Source organism: Hemiscyllium ocellatum, chromosome 7 (assembly GCF_020745735.1).
Source record: "Hemiscyllium ocellatum isolate sHemOce1 chromosome 7, sHemOce1.pat.X.cur, whole genome shotgun sequence".
In the NCBI taxonomy this organism is placed as follows: Eukaryota; Metazoa; Chordata; class Chondrichthyes; order Orectolobiformes; family Hemiscylliidae; genus Hemiscyllium; species Hemiscyllium ocellatum.
Window position 1 is genome coordinate 4322856 of NC_083407.1, and position 15278 is coordinate 4338133.

Here is a 15278-nt window from a genome sequence, read left to right on the forward strand (position 1 = left end):
AGGGCTTATGCTCGAAACGTCGAATTCTCTATTCCTGAGATGCTGCCTGGCCTGCTGTGCTTTGACCAGCAACACATTTTCAGCTGTGATCTCCAGCATCTGCAGACCTCATTTTTTAAATGAAGGGGCTGTCATTCTGATCTATTTTCTAAATAGAACTTAAAAACTAGTATTGCTAATCAATTAGTTACTAAGTCAGTCATTCCTTTTCATCTCTGGCTTTTTCTTTTTAGTTGCCATCTTGCTGATAGTTTAATAGCTATGTCACAAAGATTCTACATGACAGTTGAGGAAGAGGATACAGATCTCATATATCGTGAATCATTGCTTTGCTTCATGATTCCTTTTGTAACCAAGAGTTTGACCAGATGATTCCTGAATTTCACCCCAATAAACCCATATATGATTGGGTTAATGCAGCTGTGCAGGAATCCCAAACTTTGAGTTCCAATGAGAGCTCTGTCAATGCGACTGCGTATGTCACAAGTCTCAGCAATGAGTTTGCTCCTCATCAGTGTGTCGATGAACACCGTAATGTTGTGTGGGAACCAACAAATGAGAAAAGCCAACACCACCACGATGATGACTTTCATGGCTTTATGTTTCCGAAATCCCTTCGTTTGACACAGTTTCTGGATTGTCACACTGTAGCAGAATACCATGGCAGCCAGAGGGATAAGAAACCCAATAAAATGCCGCAAAAATCTGGTGGTCACTCTCCACGTTTTTGCTGATTCCCCATCAAGTATCTCGTAACATATCTGTCTGTTGGGACCAGGTGGAGTATATTCACCCTTGTATAAAACTGGTAAAGACAGGACAATAGCCAGCAACCAAACAGCAGCACAAACCAGCTTAATTATAAATGGTCCCTTATGCTTGTGGGATTGTGTAGCGTAGACAATGGACAGATAGCGATCAATACTGATACAAGCCAGCAATAAAATCCCACTGTAGAAGTTAACTTCCTGTAACATGCTGATGATTTTACACATGGCATCACCAAACACCCAGCCGGATACGGCATCCACTGCCCAAAAAGGCAAGGTCACGGCAAAGAGCAGGTCAGCCACTGCCAGATGAAGCAGGTAGATGTCTGTGGATGTTATGGCCCTTCGATTATAAAGTAGGACAATCATTACGATCACGTTGCCTATCACAGCGAGGAAGCACACCAGGCTATAGATAACAGCCAGAGCTGCGTTGATTGACTCATTCATGACAGAAGTACAGGGTAACGTGTCTGAATCAATATTGTAACCATCATAATTATTTGTATAATTTTCAAATAAATCACCAAAGTCAATCTCTCCAAGGTCAAACTGCTTGATGTCCATTTTCTGAAAGAAAGAAGATCAGGGAGTGAGAACAATCTATAGATAATAGTCAGTGTTGCATTCATTGATTTGTTTTTGCTGAAAGTACAGGCAAATGTGTTTCGATCATCATCAACTTCAGCATGATCAGCATAATTTAGATCAGAGTGGTGCTGGAAAAGCGCAGCAGGTCAGGCAACATCCGAGGAGCAAGAAACTCGACGTTTCAGGCAAAAGCTCTTCATCAGGAATGATCAGCATAATTGTCAAAAAGCTTGTTCCATTTGTCTCAAGTCTCTTTCCAAAAGCAAATCAGCTGTAACTGAAGATTCAGAATAAAACCAATTTATGATGTTTTAAAAAACTTTGGAACTAGGCACACATAGAGAAACTAAATGCACACAGGGATAAAGGGTTTATGAGCAGGAGTCGACCATTTGGCCCTTCAAGAATGTCATGCTGCTCAATAAATTCAAGGCTGGTGGCTCTGAAGGCCATTTTCCTGTCAGCCTCATTCCCACGCCCCTCCACCTCTTTCTGCAGAACTCTCAATTCTGTTGAATAGAACCGTACAGCACAGGAACAGGTCATTTGGCACTTTCTGCTGAATATGATGCCAAATTAAATTAATCCCTTCTATCTGCCCATGATCCATATCCCACCATTCTTTGCATATTCATGTGCTCATCTAAAAGCCCCTTAAACCCCATTATAATATCCGCCTGTACCACCATCCCTGGCAGAGCATACCAGACTCCTACCATCACTGTATAAAAATCTTGCCCCTCGCACCTCCTTTGAATTCCCCCTCATCTAAAATGCATGCCCTCTAGTATTAGGCATTTCAACTTTGGGAAAAGGTTTCTAACTGTCAATCCTGTCTATGCATATCATAATTTTACAGACTTCTATCAAGTCTCCCCTCAGACTCCACCACTCCGGAGAAAAGTACCAGAGTTTTCTAGTCTCTCCTCATAGCTCATATGCTTTAATCCAGGCAATATCTTGGTAAACCTCTTCTGCACCCTCTCCAAAGCCTCCACATCCTTCCTGTAATGTGGTGACCAGAATTGAACACAATATTATTGAAACATTTCCCATGAGTTCATCATACAGCTAAGTTGCAATGTGACTTGTAATCAGACACAAAGAGACGACAAAGAGGTATGGACAGGTAAACTGAATGGACATCAAGGTGGAAGATGGTTCAAATTTTTGTTAAAAATCACACGATACCAGGTTATAGTCCAACAGGTTTAATTGGAAGCACTAGCTTTCAGAGCACCGCTCCTTCTTCAGGTCATTGTGTCCCACGAACACCTGATGAAGGAGCATCGCTCCGAAAGCTAGTGCTTCCAATTAAACCTGTTGGACTATAACCTGGTGTTGTGTGATTTTTAACTTGGTACAGCCCAGTCCAACACCGGCATCTCCAAATCAAATTTCTGTGATAGCAAATCCCTCATCTCAGCCTATTCCAAATTCTTAGACTGTGACCCCTGGCCCTTAATTTCCCGGTTATTGGAACATCTTTCCTGCATCTACCCTGTCCAATCCTGTTAAAAGTTTATAGGTTTCTATGAGATCCACCACTGATCGCCAGCAAATAAAGTTTCAATTAATTCAGCCTCTCCTCATCCGCAAATCTTGTTGTCCTAGGAATCAGTCTGGTAAATGTTTGTTGCACAACCTCCTGAGCCAGAGAAGAAGACCAGTGCTGCACACAATACTCTACCGAGGTGTATGTAACAATAATAAATCAAATCAAACATCAAATTAACTCAAATTAGGTCCCTGTTTAGGGCTTTTAATCTGGTCCAGTCAGGGACCCTGGCTGGCATATTAAAAAGGGGAGTGTCAGAGATACTGACACTCTAAGAGCTGACTGTGAAGAGTCTGTACTAAAGTCAAGAATCAGGAAATAAAAGATGTCTTGGTGATGGATACCAACCTCTGTGGAGTTTTTCATTAGTATTCATTCGAATGGTGTAGCAAAATGCAGGGGGTGGGGACAATTGAAAGGTGGAGCTGGTTTAAGGAACAGATATTGTGTGTTTTTGGTAGGTATGCCCCTGTCAGGCAGGCAGGAAGTGATAAGGTAAGGGAACCGTAGTTTATTAAAGAAATTGTATCTCTTGTCAAGCAGAAAAGAGGTACAGCTAAGCTAGGAAGGATTTAGGAAGAGCAAGGAGTGGATATGAGCAGTCTTTAGCAGGTAGAATAAAGGAGAACCCTAAAGCTTTCTATAGATATGTGAGGAATAAAAGGATGACTAGGGTAGGAATAGGGCCAGTCAAAGACAGAAGTGGGAAGTTGTGTGTGGACCCTGTGTAGATCGGAGAGGTACTAAACGAACATTTCTCATTGGTTTTCACTCAGGAAAAGGAGAATATTGTAGAGGAGAAGACTGAGATACAGGCGATTATACTTGAAGCGATTGAGGTTACCAAGGAGGAGGTGTTATTAATTCTAGAATGTGTGAAAGTAGATAAGTCCCCTGATCTGGATGGGATTTATCCGAGGATTCTCTGGGAAGCTAGGGAGGAGTTAGCGGAGCCTTTGGCCTTGATCTTTGTGTCATCATTGTCTACAGGTTTAGTACCTGAGAACTGGAGGATTGCAAATGTTGTGCCCTTGTTCAAGAAGGGCAACAGAGATAACCCAGGTAGTTATAGACCAGTGAGCCTTACATCTGTTGCAGGAAAAGTTTTAGGAAGTTTAAGAGATAGGGTTTATAATCATCTAGCAAGCAACAGTTTGATTGGAAATAGTCAACATGGTTTCGTCAAGGGCAGGTCATGACTCACAAACTTCATTGAGTTTTCTGAGAAGGTGACCAAGCATGTAAATGAGGGTAGGGCAGTTGACGTGGTGTACATGGACTTCAGGAAAGCCTTTGATAAGGTTCCACATGTTAGGCTGTTGGAGAAAATGCAAAGGCATGGGATAGAGGGTGATTTAGCAGTTAGGATTAGAAACTGGTTTTCTAAAAGAAGGCGGCGAGTGATGGTTGATAGAAAATATTCAGCCTGGAGTTTGGTTACTAGTGGTGTGCCACAAGGATCTGTTTTGGTGCCATTGCTGTTTGTAATTTTTATAAATGACTTGGGCACAGGCATAGGTGGATGGATTAGTAAGTTTGTAGATGACAATAAAATCACTGGAGCAATGGACAATATGGAAGAATGTTACAGGTTGCAGGGGGACTTGGATAAACTGCAGAATTGGGCTGAGAGGTGGCAAATGGAGTTCAATGCAAATAAATGTGAGGTGATTCACTTTGGGAAGAATAACAGGAAGGCAGAGTACTGGGTCAATGGAAAGATTCTTGATAGTGTGGATGTGCAGAGGAATCCTGTTGTCAATGTTCATAGATCCCTGAAAGTTGCCACCCAAGTTGATAGTGCTGTTAAGAAGGCATACGGTGTGTTAGGTTTTATTGGGAGAGGGATTGAGTTCTGGAGCCGTGATGTCATGCTGCAACCGTACAAAACACTGGTGCGGCCATACTTGGAATATGTGTACAGTTCTGGTCACCCCATTACAGGAAGGATGTGGAAGCCCTGGAAAAGGTGCAGAGGAGATTTACCAGGATGTTGCCTGGTCTGGAGGAAAGGTTTTATGAGGAAAGTCTGAGGGACTTGGGTCTGTTCTCATTGGAGAGAAAAAGGCTAAGAGGCGATTTAATAGAGACATACAAGATGATCACAGGATTAAACAGGGTGGACAGTGAGAGTCTTTTTTCTCAGATGATGATGTCAGCTTGTATGAGGGGGCATAGCTGCAAATTGAGGGGTAGATAGATTTAAGATAGATATCAGAGGCAGGTTCTTCACTCAGAGCCTCGGAGGGGCATGGAATGCCCTGACTGCCAATGTAGTAAACGCAGCCACATTAGGAACATTTAAACAGACCTTGGATAAGCATATGGATGATGATGGGATAGTGTAAGAGGATGGGCTTTGATTAGTTCACAGGTTGGCACAACATCAAGGGCCGAAGGGCCTGTTCTCCTCTGTATTGTTCTATGTTCTATGTTTCTTTGAGTTGAGCATGTTCTGCCTGTGCCATATGGTATCAGTCACAGAATCACAGAAGTGATGCAACAGAGGAGGCCATTCATCCCAGCATGCCTCAAAGGATCATTATGACTTAGTGTCAAACCCTTGTCTTTTCCCTGTACCCTTTCATGTTGCTCTCTTCAAATAATCATTGAAACCCTACATTGAAACCCTACTGAATACCTCAATTGTCTTCATCTCCACCACATTTCCAAGGAGTGTATTCTAAACCAGAAAATCTCATTGTGTGAAAAAGATATTTGTCACATCACATTCGTTACATTTGCAAATCACTTTAAATCTGTATCTTCTACCTTATTGATACTTTTAAAATCAGGACAGTTTCTTCCCTATCCCCACATCTATTTCGAAGATTTTGAAATATTCTATCAGATCTTTGCTTCACCATTTTTTATTCATTCACGGAATGTGGGTGTTGCTGGCTCAGTCAGTATTCGTTGCCCATTCCTAATTGCCCAGAGGGCAGTTAAGAATCAGCCACATTGCTATGGGTCTGGAGTTACATGTAGGTCAGACAAGATAATCATGGTAGATTTCCTTCCAAAAGGGCATTATTCAACCAGATGGGTTTTTTCAGAAAATTGGCAACAGTTTCAAGGTTATCATTAGACTTCTATCCCAGATTTTTTGTGAACTTCCTCCAGTGCAATAATATCTTACCATAAATATGGGGACTAAAACTACTCACAGTACTCCAGATGTGGTCTTACCACACCTTGGACACTTACAAAGTCAGAAGTCACACGAAAGCATGTTATAGTCCAAAAGGTTTATTTGAAATCCAAGTTTTTGGAGTGCTGCAGCTTCCTCAGGTGAAGTGACGTACTGTTACAGTAAGACTACCCTACTCTTTTACTCCAACCCCTTTGAAATAAGGGCCAACATTCCATTAGCCTTCCTGATTACCTGCTGCTCCCATATGTGAGCTTTCTGTGCCTTGTATACAAGTCATAGAGTCATAAGAGCCACAGAAACAACCCTCTGGCCCAACCCATCCATGCTGACCAAATATCCTAAATTAATCTGGTCCCATTTGCCAGCACTTGGCCCATATCCTTCTTAATCCTACTTATTCATATACCCATCCAGATGCCTTTTAAATGTTGTAATTGTACCAGCTGCCACCATTTCCTCTGGCGGTTCATTCCATACACGCACTACCCTCTGTGTGAAACAGTTGCCCCTTAGATCTCTTTTAAATATTTTTCCCTCACCCTAAACCTAATGCCCTCTAGTTGTGGACTCACCCACCCCGGGAAAATGCCCTATCTATTCACTCTATCCATGCCCCTCATGATTTTGTAAACCTCTATAAGATCACCCCTCAGCTTCCCACGCTCCAGGGAAAACAGCCCCAGCCTGTTCAGCCTCTCCCTATAGCTCAGATCCTCCAACCCTGGCAACAGTATTGTAAATCTTTTCTGAACCCTTTCAATTTTCACAGCATTCTTCCAATACCAGGGAGACCAGAACTGTATGCAATATTTCAGACATGGCCTAATTAATGTCCTGTCCAGCTGCAATATGACCTTCCAACTCCTTTACTCAATGCTCTGACCAATAAAGGAAATGCCTTCTTCACTATCCTATCTACCTGCGATTCCACTTTCAAGGAGCTATGAACCTGCACTCTATGGTCTCTATTCAACAAAATTTCCCCAGGACCTTACCATTAAGTGTATAAGTTCTGTCTTGATTTGCCTTTCCAAAATGCAGTACCTCACATTTATCTAAATTAAATTCCATGTACTACTCCTTGAGTCAAGGGCCCATCTGATCAAGATCCTGTTGTAATCTGAGGTAATTTTCTTCGCTGTCCACTATCCCTCCAATTTTGGTGTCATCTGCAAATTTACTAACTATACCTCCTATGTTCACATCCAAATCATTCATATAAATGACGTCCTTTGCATTTCAGCTTTCTGCAGTTTTTCTCCATTTAAATAATACCCTGTTCTTTTGTTCACCTTTCCAAAATGAACCACAATCTCGTGTTCTCCCAATGTTTGTATGAGTTTCTTCTGGGTGCCCCAGTTTCCTCCCACAGTCCAAAGATGAGCAGGTAAGGTAGATTGGTCATGCTAAATTGCCCCGTAGTGTTCTAGGGAAGAGCAGGTTAGGTGGGTTAACCATTGTAAAACGCAGGATTACACGGATGGTATTGGGGTTTGATCTATTTGGGATCCTTTTCAGAAGGTTGGTGCAGACTCGATGGACTGAATGGCCTCTTTCCACACTGCAGGGATTCTATGATTCTATGATTCAAATTTTCACAATCACATTCCATTTGCCAGCTTTTTGACCATTTACTTAACCTATCAATACCTCTCTGTGAACTATGAACTCTCACAGGTTGTTATGGTAACAGAGATACCTACTCTGAGTAATGAATACAGATGATGGTATGTATAGGCTTCCAAAAGATGTTTGATAAAGTGCCATGTGGACTTGTCAGCAAAAAAATTAAGCTCACGTATTAAAAGGTAAGGAATTAGAACTGATCAGAAATCAGATGAATAATTAGAAACAGAGAGTGGCAGTGAACAAATGTTTTCTGGTCTGGATAAGGTAATCCAAGATGGAGGACTGGAAAAATTTCTGCTGGAAGAGCTGCTCCTTTTTCTGAGGCATTGAAGGTGTTGGAGGTGATTTCTTCGAATTCCAGGAGCAGCAATTACTGTTGTATATGCTGTTGCATTGTTTTGGAACTTTGGGAAAGAAAGTCAAAACAACAGCAGTTTAAAAGGAGAAGAGCAGACAAAGGAAGGACATGGTGAAATCAGTGCAGGAGAGAGAGAGAGAAAACCTGCACAGTTACCGCCTTTGCTGTTTGAATTTGTGTATTGCTGGACATCGGAGTGCATCTGGGAAAATTAACAAACAGTGAAACTCACAACTAATCTTGGAGGGACTGTTGGGCAAAGTTCACAGCACAGAATCAGGTAAGTTAATTGTTGCTTTAAGTCTGTCCAAGAGAACGGCTGCAGTAGTGAGTATAATGGATTCTTTCTTGATTTTATGTTTTTGGAGATAAGTCTCTTCATTAAACTTAAAATATAAGTCATAGCTATTAACTTAACCTGGGGCAGTGTTTGTAAAGGGATAAGACGGTGTTATTTTCTGGGTTTGTAGATTGTGAAGGAGCAAAAATGGCCTTTGTAGTGATATGTACTTCTTGTCAGATGTGGGAGTTTAAAGAGAGTTTAAGGGTTACTGCGGATTATATCTGCCATAAATGCTGTTGGATGTGAATCCTATCAGATAGAGTTGGAGAGACAGATAGAAGTGATGAGGAATTTGGAACAGCAACAGTATGTGATGGATGGCAGTTATAGGAAGGGGGGAAAGTCTCAGATACAGTCACATAGATGGGTTAACTCCAGGAAGGGTAAGAGAGGTAGGCAGCTAGTGCAGGAGTCTTTTGTGGATATAACCATTTCAAACAGGTCTGCTGTTTTGGAAAATGTAGGGGGTGATGGATTCTCAGAGGAACATAGCACAAACAGCAAAGTTTCTGGTGTTGAGACTAGCCCTAATACAATGAGGGGTACGCTGGCTTCCAAGAGATCAATTGTGTTAGGGGTTTCTGTAATCAGAGGTACAGACTGACGTTTCTGTGGCCAGCAGAGAAAAAGCAGAATGGTGTCTTGTTTCCCTGGTGCCAGAATCAAGGATGTCTCAGAGAGGGTGCAGAATGTTGTCACGGGGGAGAGGGGCCAGCAGGAGGTCATTGTCCACATTGGAACCAATGACATTGGAAGGGAAAAGGTTGTGACTCTGAAGGGATATTACAGAGAGTTAGGCAGAAATTTAAAAAGGAGTCCTCAAATGTAGTAATATCTGGATTACTCCCAGTGCTACGAGCTAGTGAGGGCAGGAATAGGAGATAGAGCAGATGAATGCATGGCTGAGGAGCTGGTGTATGGGAGAAGGATTCACATTTTTGGATCATTGGAATCTCTTTTGGGGTAGAAGTGACCTGTACAAGAAGATCGTATTCCACCTAAGTTGGAAGGGGACTAATATACTGGCAGGGAAATTTGCTAGAACTGCTTGGGAGGATTTAAACTCGTAAGGTGGGGGGTTGGGACCCAGGGAGATAGTGAGGAAAGAGAATGATCTGAGATGGGTACAGCTGAGAACAGAAGTGAGTCAAATAGTCATGGCAGGCAAAGACAAGGTAGGACTAATACATTAAACTGCATTTATTTCAATGCAAGGGACCTAACAGGGAAGGCAGATGAACTCAGTTGTTGTGGTTCTGCTCGCCGAGCTGGAAGTTTTTGCTGCAAACGTTTCGTTCCCTGGCTAGGGAACATCATCATTGCTGTTGGAGCCTTGTGTGAAACGCTGCTTTGATGTTTCTTCCGGTATTTATATTGGTTTGTTCTTGCCGCTTCCGGGTGTCAGTTTCAGCTGCAGTGATTTGTATGTGGGGTCCAGGTCGATGTGTCTGTTGATGGATGTTCTTAGCGGCAAGAACATCCATCAACAGACACATCGACCTGGACCCCACATACAAATCACTGCAGCTGAAACTGACACCCGGAAGCGGCAAGAACAAACCAATATAAATACCGGAAGAAACATCAAAGCAGCGCTTCACACGAGGCTCCAACAGCAATGATGATGTTCCCTAGCCAGGGAACGAAACGTTTGCAGCAAAAACTTCCAGCTCGGCGAGCAGAACCACAACAGATGAACTCAGGGCATGGTTAGGAACATGGGACTGGGATATCATAGCAATTATGGAAACATGGCTCAGGGATGGTCAGGACTGGCAGCTTAATGTTCCAGGACACAAATGCTACAGGAAGGATAGAAAGGGAGGCAAGAAAGGAGGGGGAGTGGTATTTTTGATAAGGGATAGTATTACAGCTGTGCTGAGGGAGGATATTCCAGGAAATATATCCAGGGAAGTTATTTGGGTGGAAGTGAGAAATAAGAAAGGGATGATCACCTTATTGGGATTGTATTATAGACCTCCCAATAGTCAGAGGGAAATTGAGAAACAAACTTGTAAGATCTCAGCTATCTGTAAGTAAAATAGGGTGGTTATGGTAGGGGATTTTAACTTTCCAAACATCAACTGGGACTGCCATAGTGTTAAAGGTTTAGATGGAGAGGAATTTCTTAAGTGTACAAGACAATTTTCTGATTCAGTATGTGGATGTACCTACTAGAGAAGGTGCAAAACAGTGTGAAAACCCTTGCTCACTCAACCTCTCTTGATAAGACATGCCGTCCAATCCAGGTAGCACTCTGGTAAATCTCCTTTGCACCCTCTCTAAAGCATCTACATCCTTCCTATAATGAGGTGACCAGAATTGGACACAATAATCCAAGTGTGGTCTAACCAGGGTTTTAAAGAGCTGCAGCAAAACCTCGTGGTTCTTAAACTCAAGCCTCCTGTTAATGAAAGCCAAGGGTATAAAAGATAAGAGGCAGGCTGGGAAAATGAGGATACAGAAGCAATTATGGGGAACAAAGAAATGGCAGAGGTACTTTGCATTGGTTTTCACAGTGGAAGACATCATAGAGTCATAGAGATACAACATGGAAACAGACCCTTCGGTCCAACCCGTCCATGCCGCCCAGATATCCCAACCCAATCTAGTCCCACTTGCCAGCACCCGACCCATATCCCTCCAAGCCCTTTCTATTCATATAACCATCCAAAACCTCTTAAATGTTGCAATTGTACCAGTCTCCACCACATCCTCTGACAACTCATTCCATACACATACCACCCTCTGCATGAAAAAGTTGCCCCTTAGGTCTCTTTTATATCTTTCCCCTCTCACCCTAAACCTATGTCTTCTAGTTCTGGACTCCCCGACCCCAGGGAAAAGACTTTGTCTATTTATCATATCCATGCCCCTCAAAATTTTGTAAACCTCTATAAGGTCACCCCTCAGCCTCTGACGGCTCCAGGGAAAACAGCTCCAGCCTGTTCAGCCTCTCCCTGTAGCTCAGATCCTCCAACCCTGGCAACATTCTTGTAAATCTTTTCTGAACCCTTTCAAGTTTCACAACATCTTTCCAATAGGAAGGAGACCAGAATTGCACACAATATTCCAACAGTGGCCTAACCAATGTCCTGTACAGCCACAACATGACCTCCCAACTCCTGTACTCAATACTCTGACCAATAAAGGAAAGCATACCAAACACCTTCTTCACTATCCTATCTACCTGTGACTCCACTTTCAAGGAGCTATGATCCTGCACTCCAAGGTCTCTTTGTTCAGCAACACTCCCTAGGTCCTTACATTAAGTGTATAGGTCCTGCCCTGTTTTTGCCTTTCCAGAATACAGCACCTCACATTTATCTAAATTAAACTCCATCTGCTGCTCCTCAGCCTATTGACCCATCAGATCAAGATCCCGTTGTACTCTGAGGGGCATGGATAGGGTAAATAGGCAAGGTATTTTCCCTGGAATGGATGAGTCCAGAACTAGAGGGCATAGGTTTAAGGTGAGAGGGACTTAAGGGCAACTTTTTCACGCAGAGGGTGGTACATGTATGGAATGAGCTGCCAGAGGAAGTGGTGGAAACCGTTACAATTACAACATTTAATAGGCATCTGGATGGGTATATGAATAAGGATTTAGAGACGATATGGGCATATTTTATTTACTTTCCTATTGAATGCTCAGTCATAATTACAATATAAAACAGGAATCAAACAAAGATAAACACAATCTTTTTTTACAAAATCAGTTCAATTAAACTTCTGATTAAAATTACCATACCTTCTCAGCCTGTGATTGATGTATCCTGTAAGTAAGCTGAAAATATAATTTTCTTGACCATCTAACTTTTTAGACACTAGCAAGTTCATTCAGAGGCTTCTACAATGTCAGGAGGCATGAATAAAGATCTTGCTTCAGAGTGGCAGAACTGTCCAGAGTGTGTCTTGTTAAATAGAATTGAGTGTTCTGTAAAGGACCTGTGTTGTAATATGTGACGTAATTAAAAGCAAGAAATGCAGAATCCACGTAAGAATTGACTCAAGTGCTTTTAACAAAATGGGACAAATTACCATAAATGGTCACTTGCAACATCATAGAATGTAGAACACAGAACACAGGACAGTACAGCACAAGGACAGGCCCTTCGGCCCATCATGTCTACTCTGATCAAGATACCATTCTAAAGTAATCCCATCTTCCTGCACATTGTTCATATCTCACTATTCGTCTGTTCCCATACTTGTCTAAATGCCACTTAGACCTCGTTATCAAACTTGCTTTTACCATCTCCCCTGGTAACAGGTTCTAGGTACCTACCACTTTCTGTGTAAAAATGTGCCTTGTGTATCTCCTTCAAATTTTCCTTGCCTCACTTAAACCAATGCCCCTAGTATTTGGCATTTCATAATGTTGTATACTTCTATCAGCCCCTCAGCCTCTGGCAGTCTTACAAAAGTGATCCAAGTTTGTTCAACCTCTCGTTATAGCTCAATACACTCCAAATCAGACAACATCCTGGTAAACCGTCCTTCCCATTGTGTGGTAACCAAAACTACATACGATACTCCAAACATGGCCTAACTAAAATTTTCCTGCTCCTCGGATGCTGCCTGTCCTGCTGTGCTTTTCCAGCACCACTCTGATCTAAACTCTGGTTTCCTGCGTCTGCAGTCCTCGCTTTTGCCTAAAGTTTTATACAACTGCAACATGACTTGCCAACTTTTATACTCAACTGCCCAACCATAGAGCCGTAGAGTGCTACAGCATTGAGACAGGCCCTTTGGCCCAAACTGGTCCATACCGACCAAAATGTCCATCCATGCTAACCCCATTTCCCTGCACTTGGCCCATATCCTTCTAATACTTTCCTATCCATTTTCTAATCCTTTCCTATTCACATGATTACCAATTAAGGTTAGCATACCATATGCCTGCTTTACCACCTTATCCACTTGTGTTGTCACCTTCAAGGAGCTCTGGACTTGCACCCAAGATCCCTCTGTATATCAGTGCCTCTAATGGTCCTGCTATTTACCATATATTTTCCTTTTGCATTTGACCTTCCAAAATGCATCACCTCACATTTATCCAGATTAAACTCCATCTGCCATTTCTCCTCACAAACATTCCTTTGACAACATTGGTGACTACCCACAACTCCACTAATTTTTGTACTGTTTGCAAGTCTAATAATCAGATCACACACACTTTTATTCAAATCATTTACATATACTACAAACAATAGAGATCCCAGAACTGATACTTGTGGAACACCACTGGTCACAGACCTCTAATAAGAAATACAATAGCCACAACTACCCTCTGTCTTCTATGATCAAGCCTATTTTGTGTCCAAATTACCAACTCACCATGGATTCCTTATTACTTCATCTTCTGGGCAAAAGTGAGAACTGCAGGTGCTGGAGATCAGAGTCAAGATTAGAGTGGTGCTGGAAAAGCACAGCAGGTCAGGCAGCATCGGAGGACCAGGAAAATCAACATTTCGGGCAGGAGCTCTTCATGTCGATTTTCCTGCTCCTCCGATGCTTCCTGACCTGCTGTGCTTTTCCAGCACCACTCTAATCTTAATCTTCTGGACCAGCCTACCATGATGGACCTTATCAAATGCTTTAGTAAAGACAATGGAAACAATTTCAGTAACTCTACTCTCATCAATTAACTTCATCACTTCCTTAAAAAAGTTAAACAAATTTATGAGACAAGACCTCCCTTACCCAAAGCCATCCTGACTATATCTAATAAGTGAATTATTTTTTCAAATGCAGGCAGATCCTGTCCCTAATAATCTTTTCCAATAACTTCTCTACTACTGATGTAAGACTCAACCGCCTGTAATTTCCTGTATTGTCCCTGCTGCCCTATCTAGGCAAGGATCAACATTGGCTAATCCCCAGTCTCTTGGACCTCACCTGTGGCTAAAAAGGTTATAAATATCTCTGTCAATGCCCCAGCAATCTCCTCCCTGGTCTCCTTCAGTATCCTGCGATATATCTAATCAGACCATGGGGACATATCTATCTCATTGTTTCTCAAGACACAAGACACCTCTCCCTTTTTAATATCAACATACCCATCCATTATCTTGTTGCGATAACTCTGGTATCCTGTCACCAAGTCACCCCTTATTTACACGTGGGAAATCCTTGACAGTGATCCAGCTCCATCAGAACTAGCTCACAGAGCGTCAGAATGTTTGATACGTCTTTGCGGCAGGTATGGGGTGGTATGTGACAGACAGGAGCTTGCCTCTTGTGTGCTGAGTGTATTCTTCTTCCAGGAGCAAAGGTATCTATATGGTGAGATCCATCATGTTGATCGCAGGTTCAAAGGTGTATTCAACACTTGACCAAAATGGAGAACCCTCAGGTTCCAACAGCCCTTTGAATTGTTCCAAGGAGCAGGACACATTTTGCTTCTGCACCACTAGCAACTTTGCAACATTCATATGGTCCATGTGCATGTTCTGGACCATTGCTCTTACCCAAACACTCTGCATCGGTGGTCCTGCCCTTGCATTGACCAACACTCTGACATGTAGAGGGCCATTCCCGTGTTTCCTACACCCAACTGTCTCTCTTGTTTGGCCGAGTCCTGCGTTCAACATGGGCATTCCTGATGCTGTTTCACCCTCTTGCCACCCCACCCCAGATTTGACCTGGTGCAGATTCCTCTCCCCATTAGCAACTCTGTTGGAGCTATCTCTGTAGCTGCATGAGGAGTGGTCCAAATCAAACAGGAACCAAGACAGTTTGGTATCTAGCAAAGTTGTAGGCTGCTTCTTCAAGTCTACCTTTAAAGTTTGAACTGCTCTTTCTATCAGGCCATTGGGTGATTGATGGAATAGGGCTGTCCTTATATGTCAAACTGCATCCAAGGATGCTGC

The 15278-nt window shown here is 42.5% G+C and overlaps 1 protein-coding gene across 1 annotated transcript; it reads right to left on the bottom strand.

The window, feature by feature from the left end:
• Positions 1-275: 275 nt before the first annotated feature.
• Positions 276-12258, bottom strand: LOC132817307 (C-X-C chemokine receptor type 1-like). The gene is made up of 2 exons (XM_060827718.1): positions 12155-12258; positions 276-1340 (listed from the first exon to the last, which is right to left on the bottom strand). Exon 2 carries the CDS (start codon positions 1335-1337, stop codon positions 276-278), a length of 1062 nt encoding a protein of 353 aa, XP_060683701.1. The 5' UTR covers positions 1338-1340; positions 12155-12258.
• Between the last annotated feature and the right edge of the window lie 3020 nt (positions 12259-15278).

What these genes read in the sequence shown, in the direction of transcription:
- LOC132817307 (XM_060827718.1), bottom strand. Translation starts at nt 1,337, where the DNA reads ATGGACATCAAGCAGTTTGACCTTGGAGAGATTGACTTTGGTGATTTA.